General features: G+C 30.2%; 1 protein-coding gene across 8 annotated transcripts in view; it reads right to left on the bottom strand.

Annotated features, from left to right (window-relative positions):
- Positions 1-17759, bottom strand: part of LOC132726844 (glutamate receptor ionotropic, kainate 2-like) — a 38338-nt gene continuing 20579 nt past the window's right edge. The window contains exons 2-13 of one of the 8 annotated variants that reach the window (XM_060712234.1): positions 16849-16980; positions 13894-14139; positions 13065-13258; positions 11358-11411; positions 10487-10723; positions 9734-9841; positions 6950-7018; positions 5327-5455; positions 4677-4892; positions 3566-4392; positions 3136-3301; positions 1-1844 (exon numbers count right to left, since the gene is read on the bottom strand). In XM_060712234.1, coding sequence (XP_060568217.1) covers positions 1659-1844; positions 3136-3301; positions 3566-4392; positions 4677-4892; positions 5327-5455; positions 6950-7018; positions 9734-9841; positions 10487-10723; positions 11358-11411; positions 13065-13258; positions 13894-14139; positions 16849-16980 — 2564 coding nt within the window. In that variant the 3' untranslated portion in view covers positions 1-1658. Of the gene's footprint in view, positions 1845-3135; positions 3302-3565; positions 4393-4676; positions 4893-5326; positions 5456-6949; positions 7019-8288; positions 8307-8481; positions 8500-9733; positions 9842-10486; positions 10724-11357; positions 11412-13064; positions 13259-13893; positions 14140-16848; positions 16981-17759 lie in introns of all 8 variants that reach the window. The other 7 variants (XM_060712255.1, XM_060712249.1, XM_060712241.1 and 4 more) reach the window with 7 other exon arrangements.

The raw sequence follows: 17759 nt of genomic DNA, 5'->3' as shown, positions 1-17759 counted from the left end.
TTTTTCTTTCTACAATTTATTCAATATTTTGCAATTTTGTCCAAACATTATGAATATCATATATTGTATTGTAGTGTTTGTGAAAACATGTTATTTATAATGGATGTAACATAAACAAACATTTGTGTCAAAACAGACCATATGTTCAAACCCATACACTCAATATCAAATACCTTAACAAAGATGAGATAAGCAAATGTGTACAATTATACATAACATAGATGTCTTATTTGTCTATCTTTGTGAATTAATTAACATTTCAATGACTCCTAAAGTTTAATAAAAAAAATTAAATCATCTTCAAAACTCTTAGTTATTTCACCGCAAAAAACATAATAAAAATCTGGAAACAAAGTGAACCCTCGGAAGCATTAATCACAACAAAATTACATGAAAATTGCAGACTCGGTTTAATCGAGTCTGTACATGAGGGATAATAAATAAGTGCAACATCCCTCACGCCCCCTAGCACCGGCTTGAGCGGTACTTAATTTTCAACTCTTAATAGTGTTTTCCTCCTTGCTCAGTTGCATTGCTATATGTGACTGAATGTCATTCTATATACAAGAAATAGTGGTGCTTGACATTAACATACACATGAACTTTACATTTTTCATAAGAGCAAGATGTTTTGAAACATGGATAAAAAGCCAATTTAGCAGGTGTTAAAATTATGTCTTAGCTCAATAAACGTTATAAAATGGACTTTTTACATACTTTTTAGATTTAAATAGAACAGTATAAAAAAGAAATAATGGTCGTTTCTTTGTGGTAATAGCAGAATACTTTTTAGTAATTTTGTTACAAATATCACATGTTTATCATCAAATAAATACTGACCGTTCCCTCCGGGAAATATTGTACTTTATTATTTGGAAAAGGTTAACGACAGCTATTTAATTATCATTCTTTGGTGAATAGTAATAAAATCTGTAAATATTTCTTTTGACAGTTGTGTACATGCTTTTAAAGCAGAACGTGCGATAACGTCATAAAAATTGAAACTCAAAAAGAGGCAAGCATGAAATTGCTTCTTTATAATCACATTTAATTACATCTACTAAACCACCAATTTGAAAACAAATTCAAAGACAATGAATATTATTATATTATACGTATAAAATATACAGAAACAGGGATCAAATAGTAACATGAATAATAAACATAGGTGGTTAAATCATCACAAAACAGTGCATTGCATTCAATCTGGACACTATTTACAATTGAACGATATTCAAATTCAACACATTTCACATTTGTGCCAATCAGAAATATCATATCATCCACTGCACATATAATCTATTGCATACATTCTCATTTGTGTATTTTCACAAAGTAAAGTGGTTAGATATGCTCCATAGATTTTGGCCTAAGCGATCATATATTTTTCACGACGCAAAGCTTTTATCTGTAAAGGATGAAAACCAGATAAATCAAAACTATACCTCCCCGTTTCATTGCCTCAAACATCACATTCTCATCTGACATAACATATCAAACCTTCCGCAAATGATTCATGACCGTCTCTGTCCCGTTCGTCATATAAAACTGCTCTCCGTTCACAAGTCCAGACAAAGTCACAACTTTCTAAACCCATCAATTGTGTCAGTTCGTTCTCGGAAATATTAGTTTTCTCAAAATATACGATTTTGTCTGTGTCACGTAACAGATGAATTAGCGCACGCATGGTTGTTTTCCCATTTATTGGTATTGACACAATTTTCACCAATACTCAACGTTCTTGACAATACAACTGTTGTTTCATCTACATGGTCCTCCAGTGATGTAGTCACATGATTATGATTGCTTTGAATTTCCGGTTCCCTTGGTGCAAAGAGCTTTCTCTAGAGAAATACAAATGAATGAACATTTGGTTGTATCACGTTGTTAAGAATATCATTAACATGGTTTCTCCAGCGAATAGTTGTTCATGTATATTTTGAATAAGGCATTAAATGTAACATGATACAAAACCGTTTTGTAAACCCGTTGGGGGGAGATAAAATTAACAAATTCCAAAAAAGTGCTTATTCTTGAATTGTATTACGTATTGTAGGATTTGTATTGTATAAAAAAGGAATATATCAACATTTTGGACAAAAACACCTCAGTTTTGTTTAATATATCAAACTAAGATATATTCATGTATATTGTGAATAAGGCATCAACTGTAATATGATTCAAAACCGTTTTGAAAACCCGTTGGGGAAGACAAAATTGCCACGTACCAGGGAAAGGCTTATTTGAGGATTCTCTATTTTATATAAAAAGAAGACATTTATCAAATTGGTAAAAAATACTCATTATTGTTCAATGTATTATACGTTCAAGTATTCCCATTATACACCACATAAATTAAGATTAACAGGACCCTTGACCTAAACGTCCGTCGATTTCTCTATAATAATAACAAGTATCAGAAGGTTTGCCATATTTTCTTTAAACTCAATTATTAGAAATTAAGATTTGTAAAACATAAAACAGCATGATTTAAGAAAAGACAATACAAAATACTTAGTAACATATGCAGAATTGAATACGCTGCGTAACCTATGCAAAATTGACCGCTGCTCAGATTTTAAATAAGCGTGCCTCCAGATGCATGCTAATTTTCATGAATATTTGGAAAATGTATTTAATAGTAAAATATTGTGAAGTGAACAAAGAAAGTTATTTACACATTGCAAACGGCAGTTACAATCCACGTTTATTACCAAAAAGAGGTAAATATACATAAATATCTCTTACTGCGTTAGTAACGCAGTAGAATTATAGTGATTGATACTGCAAAATCAGTCATTATTCGCACATAGCATGTAAATAATCAATTAAATATTGAATTTGTTTTCTTTTGTTAGGATCTGAATACATTTTTCAAACGTTTGAATTTCTTGAAATATTTTGGCTCATCTGGAGGCGGGCAGCGTTAAAACTGTTACAGTATTGTATACACTCAAATAGAAACATTTCTCTTTGAAACTTACCAAACAACAGTATAATTCAAACTTTAAAACAATCCGACAAAACATGCTTATACATTTGTATGACTTATTAATCATTGACTAGCGTATACGAACTATGAAACTGATATTATAAACTAATTATAAAGCCAATCAAGAGGGATGTTATACTTACACATAATTTGCAGTGTTTATGTACAATATACTGTATAACACAGACAACAGCCGACAGGATTATTCCACCAAGAAGAACTATAAACATCCCTGAGGCAACTTCTATCTCAATTTCTTTGCTTTTGGCATTTGATCTTGGATCAGGGCAATTTGGGCGTCTCCACCACCTAGAGAAACATTTATCAACAAAACTTAATAAGAAAACACATGCCATATATTGCAGTTTCTTACCGACAGCTGTCCATCAAATACAATAATAACGTTAGTAAATAACTTCAGTGAAAATATATTTCATAATCAAAGTCTAGTCTCACTAAATGTCTAAATACCTAGGTATTAAGCATTTATACTGATATTGTTTCAAAAACATTAGGCGTCAAGAGATAATTGTATTTGGATGAAGCAGCTACGAAAACAAAGTTACTACTTACTTTCCCTCGAGCCTGTACAGAATTCCATTATCATTTAGTGCTAAAACCGCCATTGATAACGGTTCGGAATACTTTGAATGTTTTTGTGTTGCTATTCCATATCCTTTTAAATCAAACGGTGTTCCAATTTCCATTAAATCACAATTATTAGCAGTTTCGTGTCTCACAGTCGGAGAGTCCCAGATGAATGCATATTTTTCCTTCATTGCACGTGCAAACCCGTGCTCGACCCGTTTCACTTTGGAGTCAGGATTATACACTATCATGTATGCACGCATTTGTTCATAATGACTAATTCGAGTATTGTTGAAGAATGATTCTATCTGACCATCTTCAACTGTACCATAATTATATTCGTCTTGATTTGCTAAATCTGCTGCTGAACTTATGGGTATATGTGCATTTGATATGGTTAAAAATGCAGCTAGATTAGCAGTGTATATTGATATAATGATTAAACTAAAGAACCACCAAGTAGCACTGATTATTCTACCACTCATTGCTAAAGGAGAGCCTGACAAGTCTGCTCTCAAGAGTGTCCCCCATACATACCAAAAACTCATTTTTAAGTCATCTCTGAAATCGGTCTTATCGTCATTTGTTATTCTTGTCACAACAAAGAGAAACAATCCAACGAATATAAATGAAAGAAATATGGCAATCCAAACTATCTTTGACAAAGGTGATAAAAACTGAAAAGGCCAAACACTCCTCTCTGGTTTTCTGACAACAACACTTGTTCCTTTCGTCATAAACGGCTTTGTGAAATCAACAACAGCGCTCCGATCGGGTGTTATACTGAATGGTGCCAAAGCAACATCAGCTTTCTGTTGATGAATAAAATGACTTCATTTAATAACATTTTTTATGTAACATCATGTTGTAAACTGAAAAATCATTCAATTTGTCAAATCATTTTTTTTTCTCTTTTGTAATTTTAAATTAATACCACTTGTTTCTTATTCAGATAGTACTTTATCTTAATCAGTTTCTTTTTTTATTGACTTAAATGAATATGTTATGATATATAAGGCGACAAAATGTTCGAGCAATCGTTGTCCGTTATAGAATTGCAACAGAAAAATCGGAGCTAGTTTAAAACATTACTTACATCATCCAGCAAGTGTCTGATCATGCCTGTCCAATATCTTGGTGGGGGTTTTAAACTGCCGAATTTACGGTCTGGAACGACTGACAAATTGTATTGAAAGTTCAGCATTTTAGCAATTTCATCAATAATGTCTTTACAGAATCCTTCAAATTTGTCGTTTCCCATTGTCAAACCTTCCTCTGGTGTTTTATTTTTCCATTGAATAAACGGTGGTTCCTTCAATTAGAGATACAACGAAAAAAATAAACAAATCTGATAATGTGCATGAAAGTATTCACATGCAAAGTTCCCTCTTGAACAACAGCAGTTCATTGACAACATGAGGGTATTGTCAAAATAAAACACAAGTTAATATCCTGCCAAGTTGTCGATTTCAAACAATTGCCAAGAGCATATCAATCAAACTGAGTATGCCTAAAATGATTTTTAAATGATCTAATAAAACAGCAATCAAAATTATATTTCTTTAGAAAGGAGGTCCATTTCTGCTGAATATTCTAGTCAAAGTATATTGATCGAGAGCGATGAAATTCGAAAACAGTTTGATGAGTTTGCAGAATATGCTTTTCTTGAATTGTTAATGAGAGATAATTAAACATTTTACACTTCTCGTTCCCTTAAGCCGGCCGAAAACTATGCTATATACGTACGATGAGCGTTGTTACTCTAAGTATCCTGTCTGCGAAGATATTGTTGTTTTGCGAAAGCATTGTACTGTAGGAGCGTGATGGCTGTACTCGTTTTTCTGTTGATTTTCCCCCACTGTACCAAGTCCCTGACTGAAAAAATACATAATAGTATTATAAAATGTATGTGATTTTGTATCAAATAAAATTCAGAATAATAATTTAGAAAGCCATTTTGTTTAAATATGAATTTCAAAAATAAAGATTAGGTTCAATCTCAAGTATTTCTTTATTGAACGTTATAAAACAGAAAAGAAATACACTGTACGTCTTTATTCTAACCCGTGTAGATTCCTAAAAACAACGTTGGTCCTTTATACTATTCCTTCCAAAAATGTACACCAAATTTCAATTCTGCAATTATAGCGGGACGTCTTGCTGCTAAGCGGTCGCCAATATCAAATTCAGGCTCAACATAAGTCCCATCAAGGAAATCTTATTTTTTAAGAGCATAAGATTATTTACAGTTTTCATTATAAGTAAAACTTTTTCAAAATAATGATGGTAACTTTTTATTTTATAAATTGCATTAAAATGTGGAAAGAAAACAATCTTGATACTTCACGTCTACGGAAATTTGGGAAATCAATAATGGGTGCACGAAAAAAGAATTGAAAAACAAACAAACAAACAGTAAACACTTACACCAAACGGAACGGAACCATAGACTAAAACAAAACAATAAGCATGTAGTGTGCTAGAGTAGAGTCGATGTCTGAATGTTAAGCAGGTAATGTATCTAATGGCAAATACAGACAGTTGTATTATTAGAGAAAAAAGGCTGCAACAGTTGTTAAATATTATGAAAAGACATTTATGACATTTTGAAACTGCTTCAAACACGAGCTTTGCGAATAAGTTAAATCTATTAAAGATAATTAATACTGAGTTGAAGAAAGATGATTATTATATTACGCAGATCAGCAGGCTGTCGTTGGACACAATCACAAAACAGTTCTAGACATCAAATTGTACAGAAAACATAAACATTTCTGTTCTCCAAATGCTGTTAAACGCATAGAAATTGTCTTTTGTTAAGATGTTAAGATAATACGGGTATATCAACAGGTACCAGATGTGATAAGAAATAACAAAAATATCCTAATTCTACAATGATTTATTTGCGATAATCGATATTATAATAATTTGCATTATAATTATGAAGACCAAAGCCAAAAGGCAATATTTACCGCTAATACTCCTATATTACTTAAAACGTACATTATTGTATTACAATAGCAAATAGTACCTTCACAATAAGATTTGTTTTCATAGGAATGAATTCCATCATACATTTTAACGTCAATGCTCCAAAATCATAGTTAGATTTGAAAACATTGAAAACAAGCCATTACCGATCTGTATTTCTATGCATCGACAGACTGGAGAATAGAATATTTAAATACCAGCAACAATACGTTCACAAAGATATAATCAAAAATACGTTCACAAAGATACCACCAAAATACGTTCACAAATATACCAGCAGGCTACAGCACATATAAGTAGGACATGAACATGTCTTAAAACATCATAATGATATGCATGGTATATATACATTGATATATATACATTCCATTAAGTTACCAGTTTCACAAGCCAAGGTCTAAAATCATCGTCCCAGTGGGACTTTGTCTCCCACAACGCGTTGAATCCCTTAATACAAATACAGAGTGACAGAAAACATTGTTAATATAAATACAGAGAGAAACAACATGATATTTAGACACAAATAAGAAGTTACTAAAAGCCAATGGTTTAGATGACTTTACATGTAAGAAGATTGAACATATAAATAGTATTATTGAGTGACGGGGATAAGGAATATAACAAGAAGGAATAAAATGCATCAGTTAAATAATTTTACGATAAGTTAATATAAGTTATAATTCAAAATATAACCAATTAGTCTAATTAAATCATTCAACGATACATTTATAGATTGACAAACATTCAATAAATGTGCTCAAAAATATAATTTGCACGATAAGTAAATAGATTGAAATATAACCAAAAGGTGTGTGATTTAATGGTAAATAGATAGATTGAGAAAAAAATCAAGTGTTATTGTGATAACATTAATATGTTTAAAAATATAAAACAAAATATCAAAATTGTAGTTAAAAAAATTTAATAGTAAGATATAAGATTTTTTATAAAACAAATCAATATGACTGTGTAAATAAATTATTATTCGAAAGGTCAATGGTATAATACAACTAAAACAAGTAGAGTAAGTTGTAAGGCTCATATACCCATACAGGTAACAAAACGACTAGTAATTTATTTTGCCATCGTGTATAAACTGTATATTATACAATTGTTTGTTTATTTGTTATATTATACAATTGTTTGTTTATTTGTATATAGATATTCACAAAATACAAGTTGATAGATAAGACGTATCTTAAATCTTCACTTGATTTATTGGAAAGGAAATTCGTACTCAAATCTTGAAGATGTGAACCACTAATTACTAGTTTCTTTCCGATATTGAGTTTTTTTCGCTCTGACTGTCAAAAACTTAATAATAAAACACAAATAAAAGTAAGCATACTTCTATTAGAAGCAAAATCATAAGAGAACAGAAGTCATACTCATTTAAGGTACATGATAACCGAACTGTATGATATTTAAAAAAAAATGCATATCGAATATGGGCGTTTAATATTACGGGTATATCGCCTTACATCTTGCGTCAAAAAATATGCAAGTCTGAAAATAATCTCTGAAGCATGTAAACACTATATGTTGCGTTTGGTAGAAGTGTTTAAAAGAATATAGACAACAAGATGTGGCTTTCCTTAATTCATGAAATGTACAAAAGAAAATTTTGCAAAAGTAGAACAATCTTTGATTTTCATAAAACAGTTAAACTAACGCATGTCCAAGTAAAACGTACTGTTTTAAAATTAACAATACGTACCAAATTCTTCGCTTCATCCTGTTATTAAACCGTTTTAGTTATTTCTTATTTCCTTACATAAAACATATTTTATTACATTTATTATTATTGTAAATATTTAGCTGTACTTCTTCTGTAAATTTGTGTTCATATATTACTTTTTATTAAGAAACTTCTGTAAATAAAATTAACTAATGCATTTTAATCAAATTACCAGAGTCATTACTGCTCTCTGTAAAAAATGGGAAACATTGCGTAACTTAGATATATTCGTTATTATGTGACATATATGTTTTATTCAAGAGGTAATAAACTGTATCTAATCAATCAAGACACTGTGTAATAAATTGCTATAATCATCAAATACGGCGATCCATTTCTAGGAAACATTTTGTTATTAAAGGAGTGTTTCTGAGTCTACATTTCGGAGAATAAAAAGGCTATTTAATCAAATATTGTTATGTATACGAATTTCGCATGTATGTCTGAGTCGGTGTATTGAGGTGAATCACTGCCACCGATATGATCCGATTTATTATGAATATCAGACAAGCTGGGCTTTTTCGTCACTTAAATTGTTTCCTAGAAAATTTACAAATTACAACATACTGGGATAAAAATTTGTGAAATTGTTACATCAACCTTTAAGTATTAAAGAGGACTTTTACAGAAAAGATAAAGCACATAATTTTAGAGATTTTATATTGTTCGGCAATACAATTTTGATAAAGTTTTTTGAAAAAGTTTAAACGTCTTTCATTACAACTTCAACACAACGATTACAACCACAGTGTTTGTTACAATAACGTGACTGTTTCGACAACATACATTAAACAGATCCAAAGATTACATTATAAACTTTTTTTCAAACTGATATAATGGGATGGTATACAATATATCCCCAGTTGTATTTCAATTTTGAAATAGTTTCAAGAATTCGTGCTGTATACATAGATATTTCTGCATTCTTTAAGTTTTAACATTAGTCAAAAAGAGTGTTACAAGGATTGTATTTAGTACAAATTATAGAATATTGAAAAAAAAACTACGATAGAAATTTCAAGTATTTATCTTCAGTTTCATTTTTAGATAAAAAAAAGCTTTTGATCAAAATGTTATTTGTATTATATATATACTAATACGGAAAATAGTATAAATGCATTTAAACCACCATAAACAAGATGTTTCCGGCCACCGATGTTGATGTTTTCTTGCCAATATCATTCATATTTACACGGGATGATAATAGTGAAGCGTATTCTACAAAAGCGTACAATATTGCATTATTTTGCTGTAGTTTTAAACATGTGACCTTATGCTTTCAATGCTTCTAAAGGCAAAGAAGTTTACAGCAAATTACTGGTCTTCTTGTGTCATTTATGAAGCATGGCCTATTGTCTAAAGACATTAAAATCACAACATCGTCTGAAAATTTGAAGAAAGGTAAACATTGTGCTGTAACTTACCGCTCCATCGACGAGCCCCTCAAGAGCAATCATTTGTAAATAGGTTTCGTTGCGTTTTCCTTGTCTGGTAAAGTTAAGCGGACCTGTACAACCATTTATATCTATCTGCTTGCGAAGTAAGATTAGACATTCATAAGTTCATAAGAATAAAAATAAGACTTGAACAATACTTTAAAGATATATTATGCTCAAATTTGATATTTGGAAATACTGATAATTGCTACAGTCTCTTTTAAAATGTAAAAGTCTTTGTGTACGTACTCGTACATATTATTATTTTATTATCTTCACACTGTAGGTAAACACAGTAAGACTACATAGTGTCATTAAAAAAACGTGCAGTTTTGTTGATGTTGCTGTTGTTGTTTCAAAGAAAGGGTTAAATTATCTTGACCAATAATACGAATGTAACTTCCCAAATTAGTTTATGCATTCTCTTGTTTAAGTAAGGTAGACTCACTTATAATTTTCTAGATTTCAATAAATGCCTGCAATAAAAGTATGTTACCGAAAGATGATACATTTTTTGAAGTATCGATTTTGTATTTTCTATACGTCATGATGAAATTAACTTGCACATAGTTTTAACATTTGTACTTACTTTGACATTGTATAATGATACTTTCTTTAGCAATAAAATAAATACTATTTTCTGTCATTTGGTTATTAGATCAGCTTTGTAGCTTCTTGATATCGAATATTATCTTGAAATATTTTGTCATATTTGTTTAAATATTCATTAAAATGGTTTACCGTTTTAACCTGTCGGCGAAGATCTGAGCGGGATATTTTATCTTTTTCATCGTCAGGTGTTTTTACATCATAAGTTCCATTAATTATTCTAAACACATCATAGTAAAGAGCTTTAGTAAGGCTAATTTCGCTGTCTGGCAAGGCACAGTGGGGTGTTTGGGGATCTACCATAAGGCGAAGAAGTGTTAGATTTGCCCTGGAATCTATATATTGCGACATTTCTATATCACCAGAACCCTAAAATAGCAAGAAAACATATCTATTTAAATCAAGGAAGTGAAAAACAAAGTGAAAATGACATACAGTGACACAAGAGCAGTCTCACAAATGTTTCTTTTCAGTGTAACTGCTTTCATCAACCCTTATTTAACAAATAAATTGATATGTTATGTAAGCAAAAAGATAAAAAAAAAATTATATTCACAGTTATCATCAATGATTATCTTTGTTTCTCCTCCCATGACCAATGCCAGTTTGGAGATCGGATAGATAAGTAGGTATAATATATTTAAGTTTACATAAAATATTTTTTCTACGTAAATTATGTGGATTTAAAGCAAATTATGAATTGTTAGTATTGTATTTGTTTAAAGTTCAGAAACAAAGTTTAAATTTTCTATTGAACACCTATCCCAGTTTGTATATTTACAATTCAAAAAACATGAAAAACATCAGACATATATAACGATTCCCATGGCCAGATTCCATTTTAGTAAATAAATGACAATAAATAAGTAGCATTTCTGTTTGGCAATATAATTGGTTGGCAACCTGTGATTTTTGTGGGTAGGTAGCGGTAGTTTTCAATAAGGGCTCTTGCGAATTGCATTAATAATGTATATTAAAGTTTATTGCGTTCTTACAAACTTACCAGGGTAACAATAAGCCAGCTGTTTGGACGGGAAAGTAGGCTCAGGTATAATGCCTGAAACAAAAACATCAGTATTTACTGTCACATACTTATTATTATAAAATATCTGTAAAAATATGTAAAATGAAATTGAAGGAATGTTTTACACGAAATGATATTTGTTTCGTTATAAAATGCGTTATAAGGAAACTAACTTTTATCTATCTAGAAAAGTTGTTGCTCATTTTTACTGATAAACCAGGTGCAATATTTTGAAATAGTTTAATTTTCTCTATGTGTGTATTTGGCTTGTTTGACCTCTCCCGTTAATGAACAAGAGCTTAATCTACAATACACAGTATATTACAATGTAAGCCTTTGAGTGTGCAGTAATTCCCTTATCAGTATCGTCTCTGTGCACGTACATTGATTTAGTTATAAGATGTGGGAAATCACATGCTATGTAAAATAGACGTTGTTTAAAATTTCTCAACACAAATAAAGACTGACAGGCATACATTTACAAAGTCACAATTCTTTATGAAAGACCGATTTAAATAAATTGTTCTCATTTAGACATGTACATACAAAATATTAAGTGTGAACCATTTTTATAAAAGAAGGCATGTCAGGACGGCCTTTCACATTTTCATTTTATTACTTGATGTTGGAATACTTAAAATAAATAAATAACTAGAAAGCCACAAAATAGATTGACTTTAATAACTTTGATAACAGCTTTAATAAAATAGCAAACCCTCCTATGTAACCAATCGCGATTGAATTTAAGTGTGAGACTGTCACTGTTAACAATTACAATTGATAAGACATTAAACTCGATATCTTGGATTGTGCTTTATTACATGACTGCGAGCCAATATCAGAGCGCATCACATTCCTTTAACTAATTTAATTTTCAAAAACAACTTTATTATCATTGAAGTTTACTTCTTGTATTAAACATGTTATTAAATAAATTCTTGAATTAAATTATCTTTTTAAGTAAAATTTACAACGAAGTGACGTCAAATCAAAGTTTTTATTTCTTGAATAAAACTTTGAATAAACAAACGGTGGAAGCACTGTTAGAATAATTTTAGTTTCAAAGTAGCGCCATATTCAGAGTAGTTACTCCAATTGTAGGTAATAAATAGAAATGAAGGGGTATAGTGAGGAAACAACTATTTGTCTTGCATAATAAATGTAAGGAAATAAGGGGTCGATATGAAACATATAAGTTAGATATATATATATATAATTTTGAAAAAAGAATCAAATTGCATGACATCAAACAATTTTAATACGTGAATTATTTTATCTAAAACGGATACACTATATCATTTTGAGAATAGTCTAATCTATGTTCCAGATAAAAACGTGAAGAAATAAATAATTATTTTCAAGATAATTATTTAAGCATAATTTTTCTAGTATATTGCATTCAAAATTGGTAAATGTCCTATCAAAATAATTGAGAATGATATCTCCCCACCTCCAACTATATCTTTAACATTGTTTTATAAATGTGTTTCAACAATGTTTATCATAATCAAGCAAAGTTTAAAGAAATATGTGAACTAGCTGTCCGTCTTTGCCGTGTAGAAATTGCGGAGCAATATAGGAGGTGAAATATGTTAATGATTGTATCACCTAAACTATCTTCTTGGAAACCATTTAACACCATTTAATAAATTGCAATAGCAAACAATTCTAATACAAACAACATACCTGAGTCAAAACAATATCAGCAACTTCAGGTGAGCATATAATAAGAAAATTTGTAACAAGTTTTCTCCTAAGGTCCTTAAGGGCCCATCGGACAACTTCTGCAGAAGAGTTAAGTTGGACGTCATAAGCTCGTATGTCATACAAGTCGCTTTTACCATTCAAATGTTCCATCATTAACGCAGCCAGCGATGCGCCTACAAGAGCAAAAGAACATCGCACAATAAATCGCTTAGAGATAAAACGTATATTATACTGAAATTTCATATTTGAAAATATTGATAATTACAGTCTCTTTGAATAATCACACAAAGATGATATGTTTTGTGTCAAATTCTATACACTATACATACTATAGTAGACACAATATAAATAAAGAGCTATTGAAAATATGGAAGATTTTTTGTTTCAGAGAATACCAACTTCACGGAATAGGGAATACAGATTCCCATATTAGTTTGTTCATTTTTTTACTCAAATTTTCACATGCTGTAAGATTTTCAAAGATTTTAATAAATTTCTGTGATAGAAGATAAGTAAAGTTTTTATATATTTAAAAGATAGTTGTTATGTTCTTATTTGTCAAAAAAATACCATGATTTGAACAGGCTCAATCAAACCGAGCCTGCAACATTTTAAATATTGCCGTGTTGGGCTTTCTTTAGGGATTCTATTTTTCTCTATTTATAGTCTATTTATTTTGTAAGCAAAGTTTGAGTCTGAAGAGTAAAAACCTGTATCAATATTATCAATTGCTATAATTATATAAATATTTCTATGGGTAACTGAACAATTCCATGGTGTCAGTACTCCAGTAACTTAATTTACTTACCATTTTCAGTATTATATAGAACACCGGCATTTTTCCAGCGGTAGTGCTCAAATAAGTCTCGTATTGCTCTCGTATACATTTGTAAATCTGGAATCATTTGTATATGAAAAGGGGATGGAATCTCATCACGTGGTACAGATGACGTAATGAAGTAAGGGATTCGAAGGTGGTCAGTTAAACTTGAATATAAACGATTGTATTGGCCAACAACTGCAACTAGATTAGCTCTTCTTGTCGTATTTATTTCTACAAATAAACAAAAATTATTAATTAAATTATGCCAATATAATTATATATATATATAGGCCATGTTATTTTCATAAGAAAGCTTAATTGTCTTTATAACTATCTACAATTTCACTTCATTTTATTTTCTAGACATATAGTTTCTTTCATTTCCCTTAAGACTAGGTTAACAAGGTTTCGCTTTTTAGCAACGTTATTTTCCAATCTGTTTTACATTATTTATCAGTCTGTGTATTTAAGGCGTACATTAACCCCGGCAAAAATGAGATTCCTTCCAGTCGCTTGTAGCATGATTAGTTATGATTACATTCTAAAAAAGTTATCAATCCGTTAAATATCTGATTATATATACGTGTATATATCTTTATTATATCATTATATGTACTACAAAGGACCACGAAACCCCACAATCTATTCGGATTTTTTTATTAAGCAGCACACCTCCAGATTCATGCTAATTTTCATGAAAATTTGAAAATGTATTTAACAGTATAATATTGTAAAGTTACCAAAGGAATTCAATTTACACATTATCGATGGCACTTACAACCTATGTAAATCACTATAAAGAGGTCAAACTATACAAAAATAGCCCTTACTGCGTTAGTAACGCAGTAGAAGTGTAGTTATACATACTGCAAAGTTCGGTCATTAATCGCACAAAACATTTAAATTTTTACTAGAATTTTGAATCTTTATACCTTTCCTAAAATCTTAGTGCCTTTTTCTCAGGTTTGATTTTATCGAAATAGTGTTGCTCATCTGAAGGCTAACACAATGATTATATTGGAATTTATTACCATGTCTAAATCTGTTCGCACATGATACACAGGCTATGCTTTTCTTCAACACGGTCATTGTTTGACATGATCATGGATACTTCCATTATATAGTAATTGCTCAAAACATAACTTTTTTCCAACCTTTTCCTGCTTTTAATTCGGTCTCAATTATAACACATCAATTTAATATGATACCTTATTTTCCCCACCATATTAATTACAAACAAACTCTCTATAAAGTATGCAGCGTGCTTGTGCCGGCGATGTTCGTTGAGACATTGTAAAAAGTCATCGATAAAATATTTAATAGAAAAGCTATTTTATACTGCCGGCAGGTGCAACCAAACAAGATAAAGCTTTCAGGATAAGAGCAAATATCTGTGTAGGAGATGAATGAAGTAATCACACGCGATATTTTCCGAAATTCAACATTGTGCATGGTGTTTTATGCAATTCAAAGACAAAACGCTGAGCGTTCCAAAACAAAAAGATTTTGATGGTTTTAAAAGCTAATGTCAGCTTTAAAATATTAATTACAAAAGTACTGTTTTGATAACATATAAAGTAATAACGGGTATTCTGTGAATACTTCCAATTGTATGCATTATCAAATACACGTATAATTACAATGGGTTGAAATTATGAAATTTTAATAATGCCTGCTTCGATTATAATGCCTATGTTAGAGACATGTATTTCTTTCATTTATCACTTCACAATATTGTACATTTAAATACATTTTTCAAAATTTCATGGAAATTACAATGAATCTTGAGCCATGATGTTTTAAAGGTAAAACAAAAATACATCATTAAGCAAATATAAATCCTATTTTAAACAGTAATTCTATTTGTGTTTGTATTTATTCAAAAATGTTAAAACACGGAACAACTTAATATATGATGAGATATTGCTAACTTTTTTGACTGTCATATCAAATCTGAAATCATAAGTGTGTTTGGTAAATATTAAACATGTGTGTCATTTAACATGTTGTAACACTCAAAGCTCAACCTTTGTAAATTAAAGCTGCTGTCAAATAATAATAATTCAAGTAATTTGTTTGAAACATGATATGAGAATTATGCGTAGCCATTCAATGTATCATATTGCAATATACATATCGTCTCTTATTGTAATGTCTGATCATGTTTAAGAACGTCGTTAAAATGACAATTTAGAATATTAACGAAATGTCGCAGGCAAAATATAAAATAATGCTCAAGTTCAACTCGATATTTTCTAAATTTCCTGTGAATCTGCAATGACCATTCTTATGTTCCAAACAAATTAACACACAAACATTTTCCAAACTCCACAATAATTATAATTATTGTAGGATATCTGACAGAAACAGTTCTTAACAACTTCATAAACTACATTAAACAAAGAAAGCAAGATGTCATTATAGGAAAATAATGAATGCACCCGTTGACATATTGATAATTGAGGGTGCCATAAATATGCTGGATTGACAAATTGCTGTTTTCCTCGATTCTTAACAATGAGAAAATTTGGAAAGAAAACTCAGGAAGGTCAAACAGAGTCTATGCAGTGTTTTTGCGAAAACAGATAACCTAGGTTACAAACATTTCGTATTGAACTCATCCGTACCACAAAGAGGACATGTATCACGTGACAATGACTCTGTAAAAATAATAAATTATTCACTTGTTCTTATCAAGCTGGACAATTGACAAAATTGTAAAAATAACGTCAAAACGTTAACGTGTTCTTTGACGTTAAAAAATAAAAAAGAGATTTACCCTTTAAGTGTTAAAGATAAATATGAACAAGTAATGATAAGCAAATATCAGAATTTTTTTATGTTTTGAGATGAATATCTTTTAGAATTCAATATGTCAATCTAAATATAGTAAAAAAAGTGTTTTTTTCTCATGCAGGCGGTCAAATAATAACAACTAACCTTTTTCTATATCGAGTGAAGTAAACGTATATTTTTCAAACAAGGAGTATGTTTCAATGTGTGTGGAACCATTTATTCTACCATACTGCTGAAGAATGTCAATCCAGGATTGGTACGAAGAATTCAGAACTCCTGAAACAGATTAAAGTTAGGATTTTAATATTACATTTAGGATTAACAAATTTAAGACGAATGTAGTTACCCTTTATCTAAACATGAATAAATAATAAAGCAGTTAAACGAAAACAATTGAAAACAAAATTATTAAACAGGATACAATAACACTTGATGCTATGTGTATCACTTTTCTTGACTTTATATGTATGAAATTTTCGGGGGTACATTGTTGTTTTGGAATTACTCATGAAAGGTGCTATACGTTGAAGTGGCATTATGCCCATCAATGTGTAAATATTGAGTGCACAGGTAAAAATCAAAATGACTCCATATTTTGCGTTAATTGTGATCATTTTTGTAATAAATTAATATGCAAAAATAATCGATAATCCATGTGACCCCAGGTCAATTTTATGAGTACCGATAGCATTCTGCTTTCAGCACTCTTATATTTACATTATTTGGGTAGTTTTTGTATTATATCCTTCACTTGTTCTTTATCAAGTTCTTGTCAGTCACCATTTATAATAGTCAATCTTTAGAAATATATTACTACTTCAGGTAAAAATTGGGAAAAATAAGCATAATGTCACTTTTATATGTAAACACAACTAACATCTTATATAGCAATGATTTTGGTATAATTACTCTAACATGTATTCAAAACACAAACAACTGCTTTCTTGTAAGACAAAATGTTTTGCAGGGTCATTTATTCTAGTTAATGCAATTATAAAAGAAAAGAAATATAGATGACAGTAAAATCATAATTAGTTTAACCAAATACATTTGTA

Source organism: Ruditapes philippinarum, unplaced genomic scaffold (assembly GCF_026571515.1).
Source record: "Ruditapes philippinarum isolate M1 unplaced genomic scaffold, ASM2657151v2 ctg687_1_1_1_1, whole genome shotgun sequence".
Taxonomy (NCBI): domain Eukaryota; kingdom Metazoa; phylum Mollusca; class Bivalvia; order Venerida; family Veneridae; genus Ruditapes; species Ruditapes philippinarum.
The sequence above is the reverse complement of the archived record's forward strand: the minus strand, read 5'-3'. Positions and strand labels throughout refer to the sequence as shown.